This window comes from Pocillopora damicornis, chromosome 10 (assembly GCF_964200805.1).
Source record: "Pocillopora damicornis chromosome 10, jaPocDami1.2, whole genome shotgun sequence".
In the NCBI taxonomy this organism is placed as follows: domain Eukaryota; kingdom Metazoa; phylum Cnidaria; class Anthozoa; order Scleractinia; family Pocilloporidae; genus Pocillopora; species Pocillopora damicornis.
Window position 1 is genome coordinate 3,858,502 of NC_142679.1, and position 26,460 is coordinate 3,884,961.

Here is a 26,460-nt window from a genome sequence, read left to right on the forward strand (position 1 = left end):
TTTTGTGAGCCCTTGAAAATTATGGTCCATCTGGAGCCATGTACTTTAGTCACTTAGTTGAGCAGAGAAGTGCAGAGCCCAGGTTTGATAATGAGCACAGCACACCTTTCATTTTCCCAGGCCCTGAATTATGATCTAGAAGAAAAAAAATGTGGTGTTTTAACAGACTTATGAGACAGTCACAATACAGACAGGTATTACTAATGAATTTATATTAGCACAGAGGATAAAGAAGTGTCTATAATTTGCTACTGATTAAGTTTTTCCTTTTAAATAGGGATTTCATTCTTTTTTTCTTTGAACTAGGTGGATTGGGACTATCAAATACAAATATAAAAGAGGCTGTTGTGAAAAGAGAACATGACAAAGTTTAAACAATGGAGAAGGGTAAGTTTTAACACTCATATTTGTTTTTGTGCATGATTATATGCAATGATTGGTTGGAATATGTGTATAAGGAAAATGAAAGTTTTCATAGGATATTGATCCCCAACAAATATACCAGCATCCAATAATTATCTTTTGATTTATAAATGAATTTTTCAACATCCTATGAACAGTTAATCATGTTATGTGATTAGCTGGTTCACAGTAGTCCTGAAGAGGAAAGTCATCACTTACAATGGCTGACTGATGACTTTCACTGAAGTTGCCAAATTAACAGTCTTCTATGGGATGGAAATAAGAAAGCACAATTTTTTTGATCTATGACACTAAAGGAGGTTCAACACATAACCGTCCTTTTAATTGTGATATGAAATAGGTCAAAACATAGATGCATGTAGTTCAATTTGTACGTCTTATATGAGCTAGGAGATCTCTAGTGATTACCAGTATGTTTTTGTTTACAAGAAGTGAGTGCCACATCCATCAGTTGGTTACAAGCTAAGGGTGGGAATATTTTCCTCTTCATGACTTTTGTGCTCCCCCCCCCCCCTTCCCTCCTCCTCAGCCCCATGACAGTTGCAATGAAGTAATATCATGCTTTAAAAGTGGAATTAGGAGGGCTTAAACCTGTTATGTGAATTTAGATATTTTTAAGAATTTTCTAACAAATTTTGTCCAAGATACACAAGAGACACTTGCAAATTTAGAGAGAAATGCTGAGTCCAGTGGGTGTTTCCATGTTTGCTCCTCCTTTCTGAGCTGCTTTTCTGCATGCAGTACTCCAAGTTTGGAACTTTCATTAGGCGATTGTGAATAGAGGTAGCCAAAGTATGACCCTGATCATGTACATGCCAATAGTTACTGCACATGCTGTGTATTAGAAAAAAACCCTAAGGATGTAATTTTTATTGGTTTGTTTGGATTTCATTAACTGAAGGCAGTACAAAATCATCGGCACCCCTCCATTAACATCAAAACATCTCCCCTGAAAATAAAGTAATATACTCTTCTGCATCTCCTTATCTTCCCCAACTTGCTATGCTTTATGTTTTTCATCGAGAATTCAGGGGAAAATTCAGTTTTCTTTTCTCCTCTCTCGGAAGTAAGTAAGGTTTTGGCTTCGTTAATACGTTTTCCATTTCATGCTGAAACTTTATTGCATGAGAGATGCTGTATTTAGTAATCATACAGTGATAAATATCAATCCATGGTCTGTCTTATTATACTTAGGAGTTACTTCTGCTGCTTTCAGTGATAAGAAAAGTAAATACTAGGAAAATCATATATTAAATACATTGTTACGCGTGCGAACGGTGCTATTTACATAAACCATAAGATACCATAATTATTGTATAACCTGTAACTTATACCCAATTCATACCCAATTCAAACCAAAGAGCAAAAACTCCAGAGCTGTTTTGTTATACGCAATTTAAAAGTTGCTAATAAGCAGATCTTTGTCGACCTCGCATCCAGCACAATGAAAATGCAAGTTAGCGATGATATAAACACTATGTAAAATTCAGTTTTTAGATTTTCTGTTGGTGATTTTTATTGAGTTAAACCTGGTTTAACAAAAACTGTTTTGTTGGTTTTTATGGCGTAGCATCTATGATAGAAAACATGTTTTTGTGGCTTCGGATGTCAGGAATGATGTGATAATTGAAAATGCGTTTGTTCAGGCATATTCGATTTTCGATGCCCGAGGCGTGTAAAAATGCTTGAGTCGTGAGGTAATAACGAAAATCTATACCTTGTAGTAGACATGCCACTTGTGCGAGATTTGTCACATTGTACATTAGTGAGTGGGAGTGACCAGTCTCATTAAATCAACATTTACTTTGTAGAACCCTCACTAGAGCTCGCAGCGTCCAATTCTTTAATTTTCCAAAAATTTTGTCAGATGTTTTTGATGTGTCACAGGAAGTGACACTGGGAAAGGAAGTATCGCGGCACTGTTTATTTGTTTTCTTGTAGTGAATAAAACTTTAGTAAAATTAGGATTAGAAATTTCGAGAAATCCTTCTGTGGTGATTCAATTTTCAAAGACAAATAATGACACTATCAAAACAAAACTAAATGCAACAAACTATTTATCGACATTAGTGAATGTGAGGGTTATTTGCGATGATACGAATGTATATATATTTCTTTCTGAAGTTCGCTTGCGAGCATGGTAAATTAACAGTCATACAGTATTTAGAATGCTTTGTTTATTTTGCGAAACCCTACAGCTCTTAAAGATGCGATCATGATACATTAAGATTTATGCAGAATATAACTTAGATATGAGTATTGATTTCATTTGTTTCGGTTTGAAATAGTTTATTCAAATTTTTGTCAGTGATACATCTCAGCAAGGAGAGTTCTTTATGTACTTTCATAACCAAAATAAATCAGTCTTGTGACTCAGGAGGGCATAGCATTCGGCAGTTATGGGTGGAAAACCTTCCGTGTGCATCCAGGTAATTTGAAGCATAACAATCAGTTTAATTTTCGTTCTTCAAATAACTTGAGGGTTCTAAAAATTATGACTTCACATCCAGACAAAAGTTTTTTTTAACTTTCATGCCACAGGAATAAAACTGCCTGTCTTCAGGAGATCCTCATGTTTGAGAGATACGATGACATACCTTTTCTTCTACATAGAAAATTAGCGCTGTGCCTTCAACCTAAATTAGAAAACAAAGGTGCGATTTAAATATCGAGCATCGATTGCATTTCCTTGAAGTTCTTTCTTTTGATGTTTTTATGCAGTTTACCCGTAATGTTTTGGTAAAAAATACTAGTTCTGTTAAAAAACATCACGTGACCGTGGCAGCTGTTCGAGTCACATGATTGGCAGGTGGACGAAGTAGATGTTTACTTAGTTCTGTTTTACTTCAACATTTTCCCCCACGTAATATCTGCATGTTTCTTAATTTTTTGCGTCTAAATTTGATTATCTCTTCGTTTTACCGTTGTTAGATTTCATATGTATTCTATTCATTTTGTAAAGTATAACTTTAATTAATTAGACTGAAGAGTTTCGACCGTTGTCTCAATGTTGGAATCCATTTTGCTAAACTCAGAGCGTGGGCGTTGATGGCAATGTTTTCCATTTAAATCATCCAAGTGAATGCAAATGTGCCTTATTTATTGGTCCGAAAGCTTGTGTCATCATATCATCATTCCAGCGAGGTGTGTTTCATTCCCTAGTTACTCGATAATAAAAGCGGCGTGAAAGATCCTCGCTTTCGCCAACTATGAATTCTTCACCGAAATATATTTCAGATGAAATTTTCGAGTTCAAAAAACAGGAAAATCCTCGCTACCACAACGCTGTCAACACCAACAGCAACCTGAAGCAAAGTTTAACCGTCGGTACCTCTCCATACCGTACATCCTGTTTTTCGCAAAGTCGTGATTCTCTCGAATCGAACGGAAGTGTTTACGAAGCTGTGTCGATCGGAGAGACCAGTTTTGGCGGGAGTTTCGGTCACGATGAAACGGATGGCAGTATTTTTGGCGGGAAGTCTCATTCCTTTGCGGCTGACGATGCCCAGGTGGTTCCTGATTTCAATGACATTTTAGAAACAATTCATGTTGACTTGGATGAAAGTAATACTCGATCCCACGTACAGTTTATCACCGAATTCGAATCTCCCACTGATACTTGTGGTCTTCAACGTAGAAACTTTGACAGATCGCTTCTTAAAAGGAGGAACTCTGAGCGTGACGAATTGGAGATTTATTTTCCCTGTGTTCTAACACCGATCCCCGTTGATCGTCTGTACAGCACTCTTGTTGACGATTCGACGGTATTCAAGTTTCCAACAAGTTCGAATGAATTCTTACCCGAGCATAGAGACAGTGGTGGCTTGGTAACTCAGGCACAAAGTTTCAGTCATTCTGTTCCGTCAGAAATGACTGAAAGCAAGAATACTTTAGAATCGTTTGGGAATTTTAACGTGTTCTTAAAACCACACGGGAGTCATGAACAGTTTGACCCATCTGCTAATATGTTTAAGCTACCTACGGCGACTTTCAGGATGAAAAATCTTCCTGATTCGTGTAATTTGATCCAGGAGAAAGATTACAATTTGGGGAGCGGAGATTTCTGTTACGAAGGTAATGGATCACCACATGTGGTTGATAAGAATACGCCGGTATCACTGTCCGTCACTGGTGCAGAAAATAACCACAATCTTCAGAAGTTCCTAAAAAACACTTTTTTCTTGGAGGCGGTGAATACAGTAGATCGAAACTACATTTCGAGGGCTTCGATGTCTCTTTCAGGGTGTCCAACCTTTTGTGAAACCTTACCATTTCAGTTAAACTGTTCCAAGCTCATCGAAAGCGTCACCAAATTCCCGCCGACTTTGGGAGAGAATACAGATCATTCTCTTAGTCGCATTTTGCCAGAAGAATGCTTTACAAACAGTTTTTTTGATCACAACCCTGCAAAAGAACTTCCCTCGAAGAAGCAGTTACAAGTTAAAGGCAGCGACGAAGCTCTTCAACTTGCTCGTGCAGAGACTTTGAATGTTAGCGATGGAGTATTTTCCAAACTGGACTCAAGTCTATGCAGCGTGCAGGATGACTTATGGAATAGCACGCAGAGACGAGAGCGGGAGCTGCAGCGTAATCCAAAGAAAACTAACATTGAAATAAAGACAACTGCCTCTCCGAATGCTAACCGTTCGGCGTTTTTTATGGGAAATAGTGAAAGACCGAAGGAAAGCCTCAGATCGAAGCGTTTCAAAAAGAAAGGTAATCTTCAGGGAGAAACACGGGACCTTCACAACGATATGGAAAAACAGCGAAGAACTAATATGAAAACACGCTTTCAAAATCTTCGCCTGACCTTGCCTGAATTGAAAGACAAAGAGAAAGCTTCGAAAATTGTCATATTGCAGAAGGCATTCCAGTACATTGTCCTGTTAGAACAGGAATCGATAGAGCTAGAAAACAGAAAAAGAGCCGAAAGGCAAAGAAATATAGATCTTTTGGAAAAACTACAAAAAATAACTTCAGGGGATTAGTTGACGAAAAATGTGTGAGGATAATTTGATTTAACGTTTGACTTAATTTCCATTATACTTTATTGTAAACTTGAAAACATTGAGCAGTTTGATTGTTACTAGAATGTTGTCATCTCCCTCACCGTTTTGCTGAAAAATGATGATTTTAAAATAATACGTCAGTCTACTTGATCGTTTTATTCGTGACTTCTTTTTACATTATATCCGTTCGCAAAGATGTCGCTTCTCCTACGTCATTTTTTCTTCTTTTTTTTTTCCTTTTAATTGTACATTAATTCAACCAAGTCTCATCGGTTATGAGTTTCCACTCAAAGCAGAAATATAGCGTCAAGCACATCAGTGATGAGAATATAAAGAGGTGCTCCTAAGGGGAAATTATGTGATTTAACTACCAATTCTCCTAACTGCCATTCCAAGGATACGTATCATGATAGCTTGGGAGAAGATCTGTCCTATGGCGATGTCCATGGTGTTTAAGTCTCATGTAAGTCAACATTTAGTTTTTCCTCCCTAAAACCTAAAGTTTTTGCTTGTCGTTGGAAGTTGTATTACCAAGGCCTACTCTACTGAAATTGTGAACTAACAAAAAGGAAGTAAAAGTTGTTGAGGCAAAATAAAAAAGAAGTGATTAATTTTCACCTGTCGTGTTGATCCCTGGTGAGTACCAAGGCTATGTTGTTTTTATTTCCCTTGATTTGTCAAAATATTACTATTGTACATAGTATCATTTATCTACAGTGTCCGACTATTATCGTTTTTTTGGAAAATAATGCCAGTGTTCGATTTGTAACCTTGAAAAGGCATTGCATTCTGATCTCTTAACGCTCGTTTCGTGCGAAGATTGTCCCGCTTAAAACATGTTATTTAATCCATATGGTGTCTACCAGGATCTAAAGGTTATCGAGGTATTGCAAAGTTGTGTTCGTGCACCTCAAGATAAAAGTTCTGACATCAACAAAACCTTCCTTCAATACAAAGATCTCTCAGCCCTTTTGATTGTCTCTCTTGTGGTCGAAGATGTGCATTCATTCCTCATAGACATATAATAACTGAAAATCATTTTAGACGGATATTTGAGCCTTTCACCCCCAAGGTAACAAATATAAATTTTCCGAACTTTTGGCCATACTTTTTCTAGAAGTTACGTAACGAGAATTAGTTTTTGAATCAAGCAATATCTTTTTGTTGATATGTTTCTTATTTTGTACTACCTTTCTGTCTGAGAATGAACTGATGTGGAAGTTAGAAATCCTGTCGGATTATCTGCTCCTCCGTTCTCGCTATAAACACTCCTTTGCGTGTCGCATTGTTAACTTCTTTGTCGATGTTTTGTACGCGATGGAACAACCTCGCACTCGTCAGAAATATTTTTATTTTAATTTAAAATTACGGAGTGAAACGAAGCGATAAAATTTTAAACATCCTCACTGGTCAGCCCCAGATTTCCAAACCATGGTCACAACCAGCATTTTCTTTATTATGACGTAAGGAACTAGTAAAGAGGTGAAGAAGTGATTATCATGTCGCAACTTTGTACAAGATCTTTTCGCATAACATACGAGAAGTCTCAAAAACTAAAGGAAATGTATAATTATTTCCAAATTTTATATATTTTTTTTTTATTTAAGTCTTGCCTGACCTAGCTTTTTCTCAGTGAACGAAGCAAAACTAGGAAAAATATTTTCAGTCGTGTGTTTGTACCAAAAGAGAGAAGCCTAATCAACCTTCGAATGAAATATTTACATCGTTAAGTTAGCGCCTATCTCGCGCTTGGATGTCAAAGGCAAACTTCACGCACAGGTCAATTAATTGACGCCAGGTTACCAGGAAACCACGCTGTTTGCCGCCCTTTTGGAGAAGCAAGTTGCCGTTAGAGCTCAATTAACCATGAGAAGCACGCTTCAGGCAGGTCTCTGAGCGATTATAGGGATTAGAGATGTCCAGTGCGACAAAGTAACACCAGATTACAAGCAATCTTAGCCTAGGTGCCGGGCATAATCAAGTGGAACATTATTGTTTTTCAATCTTTTTTTTCTCCTGGCTTGTACACCCACGTTGATGGTTCTCAATGAGGCGATCGATGCCTTCAACGCCCGCACGAATTTTTTATAACTAAACAGATTTGTAACAACCGAAGATGATGTTTTTACAAAAGGTCATGCACGTATTCAGGGAATTCTTTTTACAGAGAGACCACATAAATTCTTCTCAAATCTTAATATTGATCAGAGGTAATTGGAATATAGAACAGCTTTGGAGCTACCTTTGTGATATTTACCTAAAATAACCATTTGTAATTTTAACTGGAGAAGTCTCCTGGCGCAGTTTTTAGTTCTACGTCCGGGGTAAATCCATGTTTATTGTCACTTTAATTGTTTATTAACTGGTTTATGTCATCTGAATATAATTTTCATATCCCAGAGTCCACAGTCCGGTTTCGAGAAGCAATACCCTCTCATGTCAGCCTTACTTGCGGCGTCACAAGTTCGAGTGCTTTATTTTCTACCTAATTTGATAACAGAATCTGTTAAGATGTACTTGTACCCAATAGCCACAGGGCTCTTTATCATCGTCATGAAAATCGAAGTTTCCATGTTGAGATGAATTGTCTAGAGTATCCCGTCTGCCCTAGTGAAACGCCAGCGAGGACGCGTGAGAGAGCTGAATATTCCGTAACTCCTTTTGGTTTTTATGAGCTATTTTATGTCCTCTCCTTTTTTTTTTCCTTTTTCCTCAACGTCTTGAGGTTTAATATCCACTTTCTTTCCTTTCCAATAGTCCCCTTTCCTTAATGTTTTCTTCATCCACCATCTCAGGCTTTTTTTCTTTTATTCCGCATTCTTTAGCCATAATGGGCACGCATCCCTGACAGATGAAATTTCATTACGGCTATGGGTGACACTAAAAATCTCTTATAACATTGGGAAAAAAAAGCAATGGCCCCTTTTTTTGTTTCGTTTCACCATCAGTTAATAAAAGTTCTGTTTGATGGAACTCTACTTTCGATTTGGGAAAGTTCGAAATATGATCTCGAAAGCCCTACGTGTTATTCCCTTATGGCATGTATAACTCGTTGTGTCAAAAATGCTTTCTGCTTGCTTCAATGGTATATTCCATGTGGTCTAAATTTAGCGAGGGAAGGTATTTAAAACCGTTTTGCATTTAAATGTAAGTGAAAGCGGGTGCTCTTTGTTCATTATTTTGACATGCATTGTGTTCTTAATCTGAGATGTATGAGCCATTACAGGGTTTTCACTGCTTTGTGACAAAGGTAGTACCGTATGCCGCATAAGAATATAAATTGAAAACAACTCGTGTGGTGTCAAAAGTTACCATAAAAGTGACGGAATTTACATTTTAAACCAATAAAGGGAAAAAATGCCCCAGACTGGTGATCTCTTATTGTGGAAAGTATTTCACCGGTTGAATTACATGGGGAAGTTAGTGAACTAACAAGAATGCATTAAAAGATCCAGTCTTTTTTCGGCAAGCGTAAAATTGGTATAATAAATGGGTCTGATGTCAATTGTGTGATGACCTGTCTCAAAACAGTGTCATTGAACACAAGAACCAACTTCGAGTTCGAACTCCTCACTAAGATTACATCTAAGCTAATTCCAGTCAAATAATTTTATCAGTTCTCATTTCGCCTCAAGCATTAGTGTCCGATTTTTCGAACATTTCAACTTTACACGGGTTTACTTTTCATGAAACCAGAGTAATCAGTGTTTATTTTGTAGCTTCCACCGGTCAGATTTTGTAGTGGGCGGGAATTACAACATGTTTCGTCTATTTCGCACTCTTATGTGGGGTGCCCGCTGTAAATGGAACTTGCCAAAGGTGTTGAAAACCAGTCGAATTAGTCAGCTAACTCTTCTGACACAATTATTTGAGATTTTCATCGTGCGTTTTTTGCATGTGTTAGAATGCAGATTTAAGGATATTGACCCGCAGGATCCGTTCTTCTGAAAGTAACTTACATTTGTCTGGTTCAAAATCCCCTGCAGTTTTGACTGTGCCTTGACATTTTGGCGAGGAAGTATGAATTTTTGTTAGTTAATCGAGCCCTAAGGAGATAAGAAGTTTACTCTTTTGTCAAAAGTTGTTGATTTTCAACCTTTTAAGTGCGATACAAATACATATTAACAAACGGGGCCGATATCAATCTACATTAAGGCGGGCGATGTTGAATCACTACGTGACAGAAATGCCTGCTTAATCCTTGGATTCCTTTACCAGAGATTTTGCTTAAGTTTTTTGTCAAAGATTGCTCTCATTGTTTTTTTTTGTGTGTGTTCTTTATGTGTCCACTGCTGGTGACCAGTGTTATATCCTTCCGACACCTGCGCCTCCCACCTCTTCACCAACAAAAGAAACACGATTTGTGGAAAGGTGTCTGTGAAGGATTGGAGCAGTCAGAGGCGATCAGCCTCCGATTAAATGCTTTCGACTCTAATCTAGCTGAAACAACCGCGTTTATTCTTCTTTCGATGACTTCTAAGTGTATCGCTTTGTTCAGGAAATTGTATTTTATGAAAGATCTCTCTTATGATGGAAGAAGGTTCATATTTTGCTATTTCTTTTAAGGTAGCACTCATAGCTGGTTGTTAATTGCAAATGATGAACCTAGCGCCTGTGACGTTCAGGAACGGCGATTCAGCCTGACAGGTCGCTCTATAAACACGCGTTTGTCAAATGTTAAGAGTTGTAATTAAACTCCGGTCAACGGCGACGTTAACGCCAACAAAGAAACTGGTGCCACCTTCATTATGCAACATTAAAGCGTGCCTTTCTAAATACTCGCCGTTCCCTCGTGTTTTGATTGGAAATCGTTGCCACCAGTTAAGCGAATCTAGAGTTTCAGCCGTTTTTAAGAAGTAAGATTTTAACCAGCAAAGTAATTTTTTTGCACTTCACATTGCAGCATTGTTTGATCTGTTTCCCTGCAGGACTTTGCAACTGCACGGAAATTGTGCCTGTGTGTCGGAACGTGCACTGTCATTTAAGGTTCATTTAAATGGCTTTGTGACCAGGTGGGTTGGCCATCTGAGTTTTATTTGAATTTGTATTGTTTACCTGTGGGTCTTTTAAATACACGTGCGTCCGTTAAACCTTCATTCATTTGTAACACACCGTGCATTGGGTTGAGAACACTCGAATGCATCCTCTTATCTCAAGCCGTACGATGATGAATCGTTCTCAACTCAATCTTTCACCTTGTTCTTCACCACTTGCCTCGTTTAAAGACAAGTTTGAATTCCCAGCCCCTTCAGACCTTTGGCCCTCATTTTCGTTCCCAACGCCACCGACTTCGCCGGTCGAATTCTGCAGCAACTGTCAAGAGGTTACGAAAGAGATGCGCTGGCACGCCGCGTCGGGTCCGTGGGGAGAACTGAGGGAAATCTCGGACGAAGAAATCGAAGTGGACGATGTCCCATTCGAAATTGCGCGGCAATTTTGCGGAATGCGCGCCGAATCTCCCGCCATTCTCAATGACATAATGTGGAGCGGAGATCGAGTCAGGAGGCCAGATTCTACCACCGATTTCGAAGCTCGATTCAGTTTGTCGTCAACTCCGACATGCTTTGATCAATCGATTAGCCATACATTTGTCGAGCCGGAAGAGCTGTTCTCATTCTCGTTGCTAAGCCACTGCAGTGATCAAGACGTTGGTATGTTGGACAGACTCGCAAACGGTGATGCTGCCTTCAATATTCCATCAGAGGACCTTCCATCCGAAACAGGTATTTATTTTGCACAAAATATTTACTTATCGTCCTTTTGTCTCTTAGAAGAAGGAGAACAGAGAATAAAAGTCTTGAGCCAAAGTAAATCTGGAAAGACACCGTGTTGCTCGAAAACATGAAATGTCTCTTCGCCAATTTGTTGTTGTTATTTTTGCCTGTTTGCTTTGTTCTATTATATTGGCTTTACAGTGTTCTATGTCACGTGCCCAGCAGAGTTTTGATTTCATTTATTTTGATTTCCCTTTCTAAAATATACATGCGTGGTAACTACTAATCCGTGTTTGTTTAGGACAACAAAGTAAACATTAAGACAATTGCCTAGATTTTACAAAAACAATCAGCTTCTCCCTGATCCAAAGCAGAAGGTTAAGCCACTGACCCGCGAGCTCAAGAAAGTTGTTTGTTTTTACTTTCCTCTGAAAAAATTTATTCGACCTCTGTCTTTCGACAGCAGTGTTTCTGACTGAGCTGTGTTCTTAAATATCTGAAATATTTTTTTGGTTAAAGAACATTAGTTGTCGAATATTGTTTTTTACAGTCAATTTGCACGCCGCTTTACTCGAAATATGTTTTCCTGTTTCCACACAAGGTGTTTCCTTATCATGATAAAGAATTCATGAATTTGTCTCAATTTTTTTTAATTGTGATCCTAAACGACGTGAAAATTTCACTATTTTTTATTTAAGACACAACTCTCAGTCTTTCTTGACAGTTGTTGTGTAATGAAAAATGCAGTAGTAAAATTGGAAAGTGTTAAATAGAAGTGTTATCTCTATAGGATCGGCTTGTTCTCTACTTCATGTACTCGAATTTAAACTTGTACGTCACTGTTGAATATAGTCCAATATTAACTTGCAGAGTGCTGCAATCGAATTGAGATCAGATAATCTTCTTTAAGAAAGGGAAAGATACACGAACTAAATCAAATATGAAAAAAAATATTTTCGTCATTTCACTGGTGGGATACCAAAGGTTCTCAAACAAAAGATTGAACATGTTGAAAAATACATAAATCTAACTACGAGACTTCTGTTAAATGGTTTTGCCCAAAATCGTATTCCCGTTTTTCTCTTTGATATCTCTTTAATTTTTGTTCAACTGCCTTTCTCCTTTTGTGATACAGAGGAAGATGAAATCGACGTTGTAAGTGTCACAGTAGACAAAACAAAGGAAGAGGTCGTCACCACCCGTCTAAGTCCAGACACCACCGAGCAGGAAGACAGATCGATGAACACCCCGCCAAAACAGCGCTGGACTAAAGGAAAAAACGAAGAATCATCCGAGCCGGGAAACGAAGATGGAAGTGGACGTATTTCTCACAATGATTTGGAAAGGAAGCGACGCAACGATCTACGGAATCGTTTCCAGTGTCTTCGAAGAAGCATCCCATCATTAGAAGAGAGCGAACGCGCAGCTAAGATAACAATTTTGAGGAGAGCATCGGAATTTATACCTTTACTTCAAAAGGAGGAGGAGAAATTACTGGCGCTTAAAGCGGAAGAAAAGAAACGAAATGCTGCCCTTTTGAACACTCTCATGAAACTTACAAAAAACAAGAGAAGATGAACGCAATTTGCGCCCTGAGGCATTTAGGTGTGGTTTTCGGATTTCCTCTTTCGCGTTCACACTTCACTAACACATATATCTTCATACTTGAATACTTTTCTAAACCATAATTATTTTGATATGGATTTTTTTCTTGTGTACGCACAAATACTTTTTCATTGTTAGTCGTTTTTTACCTCGTGCAGAAATTTTTGTCAGCAGTGTTCACGGGCTCGTGTTGTTTTGTGGTTAATTCACGTTATCAATCAAAAAACGCAAGGGAAGTACTTAAATGTAACTAAAAGTTCTCTTTTCATTGACCTAATATTTATAAGAAACTTGATAAAAAAGACAGAAGAACTGAACAAAGGAAATAAACAAATCAAACAAACAATAAAAAATAGCACATAATGGTACGAACAACAGCAAATAGGCTGCTGAAATGTGTAAAGCAGCTCGAGCGCTCCTCAAGATTCTCCCAAAATATTTCTCTGTGAAATATGCATAATCACAATGAACAACCTGTGGTGCTGTAGATTTTCAGTGGTACCTAAGTTAGTTGATGGTAACCTAGCTTGTCTTACTTTTGATATGATCTTTCCTGAACGCGTGTTTACTTCATCTATCCTCGTTGTCAGTTCAGTTGTCTTAATGGTGTTGTAGTAAACAGATTTTAGAAGTATTTTTCTCGCTATCTCTCGCACTTTGGACGTCGAAGGAAACATAATTCAACGTAACTTTAGTGGTCGGCATATCATAGCCCACGCCATGATAAACTCTCTCTTTTCTCTCTTCTTTACATAATTTACCCCACATTCCACCCTTCTTACCTACGAACAAAGTGTCATTGAGCACAGGCACACCAATTTGCCTTGGGTAAAGTAAATTCAAAGAAATATGTGGGAAAATTCAAAATTCTTTACAGTTCAAAGTAAAAGTTTGGGAATTTTTTTAATTTTAAGCAAATTACGCATGTTTATCAAATTTAGGGAAAGATCAAAAATGTTTGCCAAGAAGAGGGTTGAGATAAAAATTTTCAGCTCGGGGTTCGTTGGAACTACCGTCAAATTTATGATTTAGTTGTCTATAATTGTTTTTCCATTTGCTCAACATTGATTGATGCTGGTTATATGATAGAGCCTTGTTCACTCCAGCTGTTCTGGTTTGAAATTTTACGACGTCTATACATTGGCTCGAACGATTCTATCCAAAGCAAAGTTTATGTCTCGTTTTACCTACGCCAGTGTTAATTCATGCTATGCTTTGCTTTTTAGACAGAATTTAGTCATATCCTGTGATGTTTGTGTTTTTTTTATGTATAAAATTTGTCCAAACAGATCACACAAACGTTACACTTTAAAAAAGACTCCAGACGTACATGCAGTCATAAGCTACTAGTAAAAACCAACTTGTTTACTAAATATCTCATAAATCTGCCGTTTTGCAGGAAAACACGCCTTTAAGCAAAAGAACACAAAAAAGGAAGAAATAATAACTGAAAACACCACGAACTCCCCTCCTGTTCGAGTTAAATGGTGATATCGCACAGCTCTGGGTATGTGGGGAGAGAGGGGGCAGAGGCATTACTCTTTCACTGTTTATAATTCGTTTCGCGGTAACTTGCAGATTAAACATAAACGAAACATGCGAACATTCAATCGGAGAATTCCACAACTGTTCCATTTTTTTTGTTCAGTCGTCAAAACAAATTAGAATAGGTATTGAAGTGCATTTATTTGCCTAGTTTGGAATGGGAAATTTCTTAAAAAAGCCATAGATTCAGAGATTCCCAGGGGTTTTTACAAATCAATAAAGGGTCCTGCCAAATTTCTTAATTAAAGTTTAATTCAGATTTGAAAGTAAGTCAGTTCCGCTTTGTACTGAAGAGATATTTGGTTGTAGAGTTGTTGGTTGGTAATAACTGATCATGATTTGCATAACGCGCTTTTAATGCGTGTTAATCGTAGAACGCATAAAGCGAAAAAATACCCCAAGAAATTCATTAATTCAGTTTCCCAAACAGTTATCACTGGCACTTCGTTGAAAACACCTTCATGTACTTCCTCACCCAAGGTTTAACAAAATATGTCCGACTTTCGTTAATCTCAAGTCTTAAATCCTTAGTAGGAGCGAAGAGAAAGAAAGTCTTTCACTATTTCACAAGAAATATTTATGTATTTAGGCAGTTCGCACAACAGTAAACAAATCTTTTCAGGTTTCTCTCCTGAGTCATGTGGCGTTTACCTAGTCATCGACCCTGTGACGTCATGTGCACGTGCCTCACACACCAGTGTGGTGCTTTCCGCGTAAACCAGAGTTGTTTTTCATTTTAGTTGTCACGTTATATCAATTATGTATCAGTCTTTCTACCTTTAGGTGCTGGTACCCGTTATGCAAGTTTTAAGCAGATTAAAATTTTTGTACTAATTGCCCGTCTATGCTTCACGAAGAAATTGTTTTTAGTGCTTTATTTAAATATTAACATGTCGTGATATTCCGTTTAGCGCAGTTAGTACGGGTTGGTTTTCCCTTTTTTGAGTTTAAAAAATTGCTGTCGTTACTGATCATTTCTTGTTGTTTGTTGCTTTCATAATATCCCATTGAAATGAACTGTTTAAGAAATCCTTTCATCAGGTATCATCCCACGTTTGTTGTTGTTTCAAGAGCCAAACAAGGCAAAATAAAATTAAACTTAATTTGTGATTTCCAACAACACCGGTTATGAACAAATAAATAGAGTAAGGATATTAATTAAAATCGATGTACAAAATGAATTTTATCGTAAGTTCTACTTCTACTAAGCCGTAATGAAATTACGAAAAGACGTGTGTATAAACAATGCGACCGTAAAAGCTGACGAACAAAATGTGTAGGAGGTGGCAATTTTTTCTGCTGGTGGAAAAAGAAATGGCTGCTAAAAGTATACTTCCTTTGTTTTTCGGCTCGTCCTCTTTGACTCAAGTGTTATGACGCTGTAACGAGCTTTTAAACGTCAGCTTACAACCTTTGTAATTTTGTTGTGAACTCTATTAATTTCTATGTTCTTTTCAAAATTTGTTTTTATTTAGAATCAGTGTCGACTTTACAGACCTCTTGTTTCTTTTCACTCATGTCGTTGACCTTCCAAAAAATTGTTTTTATAAACCATTGCAAGATTAAGTGTCACTTTGCAACCGGCCAAAACATATCTTTTATTTTACTTCCAAGGATAACAATTTTCTAGGAGATGAAGAATACCTGTCAACTTACTGTCTTGTGTTGTAAAGGTGTAAATGGTAAGGGGTGTGTTTCCTTTGTTTGTTTGTTTTTTCTTCTTTTTTTGTAAAAGAATTTGAAAATCCAGTAATTCATAATTCTATGCATTCTCATGTGTTTTAACATCCGTGCTACACAAACATTTTACATCTGCCCGAAGTAAGGCTTAAAATGGCTATGTGTAGACACGGTTGTTCGTATGATGTTAACTCGCTTCAATATCAAAATCAGTTTTTTGGTGTGTGTTGGTTTGTATAGCAGTTTTTAATTAATGTTGACAGTAATCTTGAAATGCGTTAGTTTTCCTTCGTTATGCTCAGTGATTGATGAGAAAATATTGCCTCGAATGCGCAACCAGTCAAATGCAAACTTCGCACAAATAGCGTTTTCCTGCGCTCGAAGCCGATCACCAGCCATTACTTTGATTTCTTGGCTTCTTTTGTAGTTTTTTTCGTCTTCTTTTTGGCCGTTGTAATTTCTTTAAGCATGGTTTTCGGCGCTCGATTGAAAAGGTTTCTGAGGTTTTAACTAGTGATGTATTCATTTTGGCTCTCGAACTTTAAGAATGTATTCTTTGTTGTTCAATATCTCTCTTAAATTTTGAAGACCAAAGACCCTTACGACTGCATTGATTGGTGAAAGGAAGCCAATATTTTATTCCGATAGAGTATTTGGGTTTTCCTATTAGGTAGCGCACATTACGAGTTAAGCCTGAGACTGTTTTTTTACTCCTCAATTACCTCTACATACGGCTGAATCCAGAGGCGTGATAGGACTTAAAATTCAGGCTCGCACTCGGAGCTGTACGCACATTTCCATGTGATAGTTGTTAATACAAGTGGATGGTATAAAATGAGACAAAAAGGAACGTAACACACTGCTCTCTTAAGAAGTGGTTGTTATTGAGTTTGAGAAATGAATATTAACAGATAAGCAGGAATGGTGCGGTTGTGAACTGGAGAAAATGAATCAAAATTGAGTTAAGTTTACCATACGGGTTATATTCCAGGGCTTTGCCTTGGTTTCTCTGTGTTTTCTTCTGTTTCATATGCAAAATAATGCATGGAGACTCTCCCAATTGAACCTGGTATTTTAAAGGTATCCAGTGGTTTATTATCCACGGTCGTCTCGTAACCTTTCGTCTTGTGCCAGTGTCTGAGAATTTGTCGCCATCAGTAAAAGCACTCAATGCTTTGCTTTGTGTCCGGTCTTGTTTTTGTTTTTTGCTCTTGTTCTTACGTGACGAAACCCACGAGGGATTTGACACTTCTTAGTGGTTTACTTGGCTTAATGACAAATACACTGGAGGTGAGAAAATCGTCAATCGAATATACCTTTTGATGAGGTTACGTTTGTCAAAGGGAAGACTGCTATTATCTCACTTTGAGGTTTATAAATTTCTTATGGTTTGTACGTAAAGCGCGTCACAGTTCTTATTTAGTTTGAACCGCTACAAATCTACTGTAAGAATTTCTGTCGTAGAGTTGTTAAGTAATCGATAAGTATTTCGCTTTTTTTTTTCAGGTTTCTACTTTTCCTCATAGTAGTAATATTTTTGTCTTAAACATGAAGTGTCAAAAATTCTAACCATCTCCATCGTAAAATATTCTAAGGAACATGTGAAGTAGGAGTAATATGAGTAATCTTCACCATTGTGTCAAAAATATGTTTTAGGAAAAAAATATCTTGTGGGACTTTGACCGAAATCGGCTACTTCGTGTCCTAAGTTATAATGCAGTCAAATGTTGTGTTCCTTAAAAAGGTAGCCCTCACAAGAAATAAATGGTTTTTGATCAAAACCGGATAGAAGAGGGCAATACAATCCCGTGAGTTTTGTACAAACAGACAAAAATGCTATGTTAAAAAAAAGAAAACATTAACTATCAGCAAGCACATCACGAACAAAGAGGTTCTTTTTTTATTTTAAACTGGTCCTAGAAGAAGTGAGAAATGATAATAATTAATGAATTAAATTTCTTGAATCGCTATTTGAAGAAAGAATTGGCGGCTTGTTGTTCACCATGTCATGAAAATCAAATTTTCAACAAGATCATCCGATTTTGGAAAAATCTTGAGAACAACTATCTTACAGTTGCGAAATATGAAACAATAACCTGTTACTAGCTTTTGTTTTCTCACAGCCTCCTATTTTCAATGAAGCCACCCGATCAATGGTTTTTGGAAACTGGTATATTTACAGCTTTGATGAAGAAAGAAATTCAATCAACAACCTATTATTGAATGATAGATTGTTGCTTGAATTTTTTTCTAACATGGGACTGGATACCGTGAAGTGAAGTTTTTAAAGATTAAAACTTAACGATTTTTCAGTCTCAAGACGTGCTAAAAGTATAAAAAGATCGAGTAAGTGTCTTTTTTTACTTTCTTCGAAGATAATTATGTCAAGCACTATTTCCATTTTTCAGTGTCTAACACAGCAGGAGTGAAGACATTCCATTGTCTGAACTCAAGTGAACCTCGATAAACAAGCATTGACAAATCTTGAAGTTAAAGATAAATCTTCCTGAGGTCTTACGAACGCATTTTCATGAAAAAAAACATAACTGCACGCGGTAGGATTTGCTATGGATAAATTTCCTATTGCTTGTTCAGCTGGAAGGCGATTAGCATGCTCTCTTGTTGCTTAAAATTGCTGTCTGTCCACGTGGAAAAGATTTTTGGGAATTCTAAAATTACGGTGGATGAGTCTAGTAGCTCCTTACAGAAAGGAACTTCTACACGATTATTTATTGATTGAAATATTTGAAAAGGGAGTATACGAGGAGACACGACAGACGTCAATCAATAGTAGAACTCGATTTTAATTGTACATGTAAATAGAGTCCCCCCCTTCCACTAGCTCCAAAGATTTCAATATCAGTTCTCTTTACTGTTAGCCGCACATTTCTTTTAATTTTAGCCTTGAGAATCTAAAGCTAAATCAAGTGATAATCTTAAGATGATGTTTCTATTTCTTCTCGCCACCTTTCAGCTCGACCATGTACAGTTATTGAGTGAGGAGAAATTACTCATCGGTCACTCTGTAGAGTAAATGGTAAACAGATATTGGAAGATTGGAAAGAATGTTGTGAAGCTCTTTGTTCGTTGAGAATCTTCGATCGATGGAGCTGTCGTAGAATTCAAAGAGTTCCTGGCGTGTCCCGCGTATTCCACCTGCTTAAAAACTAACCATTGCTGTTTTGAATCCCCATAGAAGTTGAATGTCAGTATTACTTCCTCACTGAAAGTTAATCGGAAGTTTCTCTGCAAGTACTTTTAAGCTTACCAGCATGTTGTACCGTAGGCGAGATTACAATGTAGTAAGCGTGGCCTACAAAACCTCAAACGCCGGCCCATTCCTTAAAAGATGTAATCATGTACATTATTTAGAAGGCAATGCTATGCTTTTTCGCCTCTCTCTTTTTTAACACATGGTACACGAAAGGCCCTAGAGAGGGTTTTGTGCGTTTATTTCCTTAACTCCCACCAAAATCAGCTTTCTTAATGCTAAGGTGTTTAGAATACACAGACGTATCAGTTCGAGGATGTTGTCTCGATATAATATCAAATTCTCATAACTAATTTTATAAGCAATTTATAGGAACTACACAAGGGAATTTCTAAGTAGATCAATTTTAAGGATTTTCCGGGTGAGAATTCTCTCCCTTTACCCCAAAACCGCAACCCTCCCCCTTCCCCATCCTCGCGAGGATTGTCGTCTGTCAGGTTGCTTCTGTGGTAAAATGACACCACTTACAGCACTTATGATAGAACCAGTATTATAATATTAGTACTAAGATATAATACAAAAATATATTATACTGGCAACCAAAAAACCTCGTAAAGGTTACGTTACTAATGATACAAGTACAACTTAAGAATTATGCGGAGTAGCAACCTACAGAAGTGACAAATAAATTTGAGCATATTTTAACTTAGCAAAACTATGTATAAGTTTGCTCTATTTAAACAGGCTGTACTCTTCTTTTATTACTATTAACAAACATGTAAATTTGCGTATGATGGATCTGTGTTGTCTGAATTTTCGTTACGACATATTCCAAAGTTCAGTATGACCAGCTGGATTTCTGTGAAGGTTCGATATTTATATTGCGTAGACAACTAGGCAAGTAGTCTTCATTTTGACACTGTCGATATCTGAAAGTTTTTCCAAGCTGTATGTTTTTTTAATTGACTTTTAACCCTCGCATACGTTATTTCTCTATCAAGTCGGGTAAGTTCCTCTCCTTACACGCGTATTTGATGTTATATTTCATTATTATTAAACGATATTTTAGTTCTACTTGATCATATCGATCATTTTCTGAGTAAATTTTGGTAACGCATGAACACAAAAGGCATTTTCCTGCGCAGCTTTCGCATACAGTTCTCTCTCTAATCTTCTACTGCAATGCACACAACAGTGAGAGCAACCGGGTGGAATTTTTCTAAACGAGATGCAAACCTGAAAATACAATTAGTTCTGCATAGCGGATGTCGAGGATTACTCCCAGGTTGTAGGGGTCCACGTTTAAATGCCAGGGGGTACATTGAGTAATACATGGTAAACCACTTTTCTGTCGTAGGAAATTGAATTTACTGTATAAGGGGGTCTAAGCGGAAGCTGAGCTCATTTTAGCAACCCCCCGTAGCGGGAAATGAGAGCAGTCTATAATTAAATTCGGAAGGTTATTTTTATGAGTTGAATTTACTTCGACCTTCCTGGCTGTTATTTATTTAGCTTGAGGTATATATATATATATATATTATTTTTTTTAATCTTTTCAGGCGCTTCTTTAGTTTATCGTAACAATCAGCCATACTCTTGGTGAGAACCTCTCCTTCAGCACTCGTAAAGATTGTAAAGATTATAAATCGCCGTTAAGGTAAGAGAGACCTCTTTCATATTCTTGAAAAATTTTAAGTGGGATGAATGTTATGAAACCCTTGGGAAATGTGGTCCATGTCTTCCACAGACTTCAATTTTATCCTTTCCTTCTCAAAACCCAGTTCGAGGTTTCTCTAAAGTAGTGCGCGACACTTCGCACCCTGCCATGAATTAAATGGCTTTTAACAGGGATTAAAATGCTTTTAACACGTCTGTTTCCAATTGGAACTAAGGATCATAAGGATATGAAAGAAACATTTTTTAAGGCACCCAAGCGTTGCTAGGAATTGTTGCCGTAAGATTAAGCTCAGCTATAAGGCGTTGCTTACAGTGCCCCATGAAACCACAAGTCGAACACAGCTCACTATATTCACGTTGCACGCTTTGTAGGGCTGTCAAGCTTGACAAGCTCTGTAAATACATCGTCACTGAAATCAAAGAGGTCGTGTCGACGACAAATTTACGCTTGGGATTAAAGCAAATATACCCAACAGCTGTGTACAAAACAGAAAAAAAGAAAAAAAAAATTATCCATGGTTCATAAATTCTTGGTTAAATTCATTATTGATTTTTAAAGCTGTTAGTGAGGCAATGCATTCGTCGAAGCTTACATACGTATTTCATACGTGAACTGAAAGCCTCCTGGTTCATTTGCGTAATGTTATGTAACATCAGAGTGACTCGCTGTAAGGTTGGGATACTAGGACTTCAGCAGCCAGAAATGACTCATTTTAAATGAAATGATAAGTCGATTCTCACTGATTTTGCTCAAACATGATTGTAACTTAAAGAGAAGTAAGTCCTGTGCTCTTCAAAGAAACATCCCCATTTTCAGCCGTTTTTATTCAATCAAGACATCTCCAAAAGCAACCGTCTTCTCTTTCAGGAATCTTATTTTTAAAAACGGTTATCTCGTTTCGACGCTAGGTTGATCCTCTTTTTGTGATGCGGTGTCTGAGAGTAAATTTCTTTGTCATTTTCCATGTAAAGTGATTGATAGCTTCCATTAGCTGATTTTATTTTTACGGCCCCACAGCATTTGTGGAAGGTAGATAACAAATCGCATATTAAGTTCGGCAGGTTACTGAGAAACAGGCAAAAATTCCATTTCCTCACCATGTTTTCTTATGTCTGACGATACAAAATTGCTGCCACTGTAAGTGAGTCCAAATGTTATTTTCAATTCATTTATTATATTGTGGAGTCGCTAAAATTAGTAATAATTCTCTGTTGAACTGTTTTGCACGGCTGACATTTTTTTAATTGTTATGATTATAGCGTAAAAATGACAGTGAGACAAAAGACTTTCAAAATTACATTCGAGCATTTTAACACCAAGCATTAATCTTGCTGCGAGACCTTCAAATTACGTATTAGGGCTCTTTTCACTCAGATATCATATCGTATGAGTGTCATATCTTGAGAGGTCTGAAGATTTTTCTTCTATTGATTGGACACATCAAGATCTGGACAAACACAAGACCTGGGTTATTAGTTAAAAATCTAACGAAAAAGGGAAAAAAATTACCTTGCAAATTCAAATTCATCGAACTTTTAATTCCTTGTACAAATCTGTTTGTGTACGCGAATCCTTTTTTCTGTTTCAAGGGACTTGTTAGGATTATTATGATAGCTAACCCTTTAACTCCCAGATCAAATTTTTAATTTTCCTTACTGTCAACCATACAATTCTTATAATGTTAGTTCAGAGAATTTAATAGTGGATCAACTAATTATTCCCAAATTGATATTTTCTTTGTTCTCATCACTTATCTGGCTGATATTGTGGTGATATTTTAAGGAGAAATTCTCTCTTATTCACTCGTGGGAGTTAGAGTTAAATATCAAAAGAATGTCGCTTGGTAGGTTTGTCTCCTATGCGAGACAGTGGCTGGCGCTGCGCTGTATAGTTAACGCCTCAATTGATGCTGCCCTTGTATTGTAGGACTTGAAAAGATTTAGTGCTCGTTTATGAAAGAGGTGGTTTCTCAGAAGCAAAACTTCATAGTTCATCTTGGATATTTCCTTTCCATAAAGTTGTTGCAGTTTCAGATGTTAGTTAAAAAGTATCTTCGCTTGCCTCGCTATGTACTAAATTCTGGTGTGGATCGTTACATCGTACGACAAACATGCAAACTTTATCAGTATTATTATCATACGTCATCATGATGAATAACAATACCCCTCTACACGATAACTTTTTTTTTTCGGGAAGGGGGAATTATTGTTGATGTTTTTTTTTAAATTTTTAGAGCAGTTCATTTTTATGGTGGGTAAAATCTTGACACTGATTGATCGAAGGGGACAATTCGGATCAGTAAAGGAATTCCTTTGTCAGTTCCGTCGAACGACAAGTGCACATAATGATCACATGACTCTTGCATGGCTGTCGCAGTAGAATGGAAGAGAAACTCCGATGCCTTAGGCTCCTAATTTCAGCCGTGATTTATTCAGTCGTTGTTGCGTAATATAAATATTGAAAAATAATAAAATCATTGTAAAGCTGAAGTCAAACGAAACTTCACCTTTCGTTATTTTTACCATCATGTCTAATAGAGGCATTACTTTTCAAAAAGAATTTATGTCAAAACCAAATCCATGAAGGTAAGAACCAGTTTCATGTATCATTCTTGATGTCTAAAGAAGTCCTACCTGGTGGATTGCGATCGGGAAAGTCGTGATACATAAGCAAACTTCGATTTCATTTTTTTTTGGTCGTGATGATAATAATGGCGGGAGACGAAGTCTATTTCTATGAGTCTCGATTCTCTGATTCAAAAATGTTTACTGAATTTAATATTATTAGAGCAATTTAAAGTCTTAACTTCTTAGTCACAGTTTCTGCTGTTAAGGTACTGATTAACTCGTGATGCAGCTTTCATTTATTGATGTTTCTGATATTTCAAGTGCGAGGGGTGGTTGTTTTCAGGCAAAACTTATATTATTCACTTTGAATTTCGACTGAATATGCCTGGAGGCTGCCATATAATCATTGGTTTGTCCTGTATTATTTTACTTTGTGGCTCAAGTAATGTTTTTGTCATCACCATTAATTTTTGTAGCCGTTAGCGTAAAGGAACCAAGTTCGTAAACATGAATATATAAAGCACATCAAACTGAAGGAAAAAACTGGAGAATTACAATTGTTGTACGTGTCGTTGGTAAATCTAAAAATTCAATGTTCCTTTTCCGTCTTCGTTAGGACAATAGATAAAGTAGACGAGTAGGTGAGAGGGTATTTGTCTGAAAGTTGAAAGTGTGTGCTGATAGTTGTCGTGTGGTTTATCATATCTTAATGACAGCATGTTTCGTCTCTTGATCCATTTTGATAAAAGGACAGAATTAATAAGAAAAATTACTTATTCAAATTAAGATTTTGGAAGGCTTTCTTGTTGAGTGGTGTGTTTTCTGAACAATGTTATCGCCGGGCGCCGGATATCTCGCTCCGTTATAGACCTCCCTGTAAGTAAAATAAGGATTAACGAACACCCTTTGTTTGACAACCTCCGACAGTATTATTGTAACGGTATCTAAAAGCAAACCTGATAGACACAATAGTGAAACATCGAGGAGAAAAGGTTGAAGAGTAAAATATACGATAATAAGGGCAAAAGAAATTCGTTCTCATATATACCGACCGTTAATTTTTTATTTTTCTCAGAAGAACCAATATTGCGATAAACCTACCAAACGGATCGAATATAAAGAACGATTTTCGTCCTTAACTCAACGGAAATTTTAATCAAGTCTTAAACAATAGCAAAGAATACCATTTTAAAATCATACTACAAACAGCGTTTCACTTGCGACGAAAATTTCATCGATGATTATTTATATTTTTGAACGACTCCGTTTCTTTAACCTCAGTTGAACAAGTTGTAAGTCAGGTGTTAGCAACACTCCACAGTGAAGGGAGAAAATTGAACTGTAGTCGACGTTCGCAACCCAAAAGGTCCGCGAGTTATTATAGCATAAAACCGCATTCCCTTCCGACGGAAGTAGCGGTAAGTAACTTAAGTGATCCAAGTTTAAAGTTTTGGTTTGAGTTAATAAAGAAGTTTTACAAAAGGAGCCTCTAAAAGTATCCTTCATTAAATGGAGAACACCTTTTCAAGAGCTTCCTTTAGATACCTGCTGGTACAGTTTCAAAGGGCGGATTCTTTTTCTCCTACAAAAAATGTCCTTCCCTTTTCAAGTTTTGCGCGTGGCAACCGGTCTTTATTCTTACAAAACAGTGGACGAGTCTTAGTTGTCTGGGCAACGCACAGCCTTTCGTAAAAAGACAGAAGCGAAGAAGATTGCAAAAAAGAGGAAAAGATTGGTTAAAAGACAGACATGCTTGTTTACTCTACTAGTCACACGACTCTCGCTAATATTGCATTTTAAATTAAACGTTTTTTTTCTTTTTTAATTTTTTTTTGAGCTGAGACTTATCCGTTACATGTCTGTGTATCTCGTGTTTTCAAATATTAAAATTCGATTCCTATAATTGAGTTCCTCCATTGAAAGCTGTTTTATACAGCCGGTGTTCTTTTTCCAAATAATATCATTTAATTGGCTTGTTTTTGTGCAATTGCAATACTGAACTGTCCGCCTTTTTGCGGGGGCGTCGTTCTGATGCTCTTGTTCTAAGCTCCTTAGTAAGTCTTAAAATCCCTTAAACCTGCCAAACGTACGGGTGTTCTTTTCTAATGGCAAGTAAAAAACAAAAAAAAAGCGCTCAAGTTTGCAGTCCACGCTCATTTCAGATTTGAATCTCATTGTTTGATAGTTAATTGTCTTTTTTCTTTCTTCTTTTGATAGATACTTTCTGCGCCATCAGTAGGAATTTTTTCAGTTTGTCATGTTTTTTTTTTCTTATCTTTCTGCTATCTAAAGAGGCAATGGTTATTTACGCCACTTGACAAATGTTCTGTAATGTTCCTTTCAATCTTTCCAGTCGCTTTGAAAACGAAAAACATCGGTGATAAAGGTCTGTTTGTTTCTTGATTTATATTAATTAATGAAACTTTTTTGCAGTCCCTTTCGGGGGCTTAAGTTAACATTTTATACAACTTCTTCTAGTTTTGAGACTCGTCTTCAAGTTCCACAATAATCAACTGCCGAAATCAGCCATTCAAATCTGTCAATTATCACTCCAAAATAATCACTAATTTTGCTAAGATTTTGTGCTTCCTATGACAACCAGCGCAGTACTCAAAATCACAAAAATTTTTCTTCTAAAAACCTTCTGTCTATTGGGCGGCGGAAGCTATCCGTTTCCTTTCTTGTGTTTCCTAATATCCATTTATTTCTCAGTGTTCGCTCAACCGCATACCAAAACGTATCTGTTTGTTACATATCAACGCCTACTGGGGTGATGGATGTAAGAATTTTTTTCAAAATCCTTTGTGTGTTTCCCTCTGCTTAAACCCACGCATAATGATGTCAATATTTTGTGAACTGATCCCTCAGGACATTCGTGACAAGTCGTATTTATTTTGAGAGTTGGACCGGAAGCGGACCAGCATGCGTGATGTGACTAAAAGGTTTACTCAATATCCGGTGTGGTAGATAATTCCGCTTGTTTACCAAATTGAATATTCCAGCTTATTAGCTGACAATGTTTTCATAG

The 26,460-nt window shown here is 37.0% G+C and overlaps 2 protein-coding genes across 6 annotated transcripts in view; both read left to right on the top strand.

Moving 5' to 3' along the window:
* Positions 1-306: 306 nt before the first annotated feature.
* LOC113681741 (myc proto-oncogene protein) overlaps positions 307-26,460 on the top strand; it is a 30,387-nt gene continuing 4,233 nt past the window's right edge. Inside the window, exons 1-2 of one of the 5 annotated variants that reach the window (XM_027198859.2) lie at positions 307-387; positions 20,747-20,844. The gene's annotated coding sequence lies outside the window, so the exon portion shown is untranslated. Of the gene's footprint in view, positions 388-10,365; positions 10,445-14,155; positions 14,259-18,394; positions 18,532-20,746; positions 20,845-23,342; positions 23,451-26,460 lie in introns of those variants that run through there. The other 4 variants (XM_089184782.1, XM_089184781.1, XM_089184780.1 and 1 more) reach the window with 4 other exon arrangements.
* On the top strand, positions 10,457-13,328 carry LOC113681742 (uncharacterized). Its single transcript, XM_027198860.2, has 2 exons — positions 10,457-11,155; positions 12,282-13,328. Exons 1-2 carry the CDS (start codon positions 10,570-10,572, stop codon positions 12,722-12,724), a joined length of 1,029 nt encoding a protein of 342 aa, XP_027054661.2. The 5' UTR covers positions 10,457-10,569; the 3' UTR covers positions 12,725-13,328.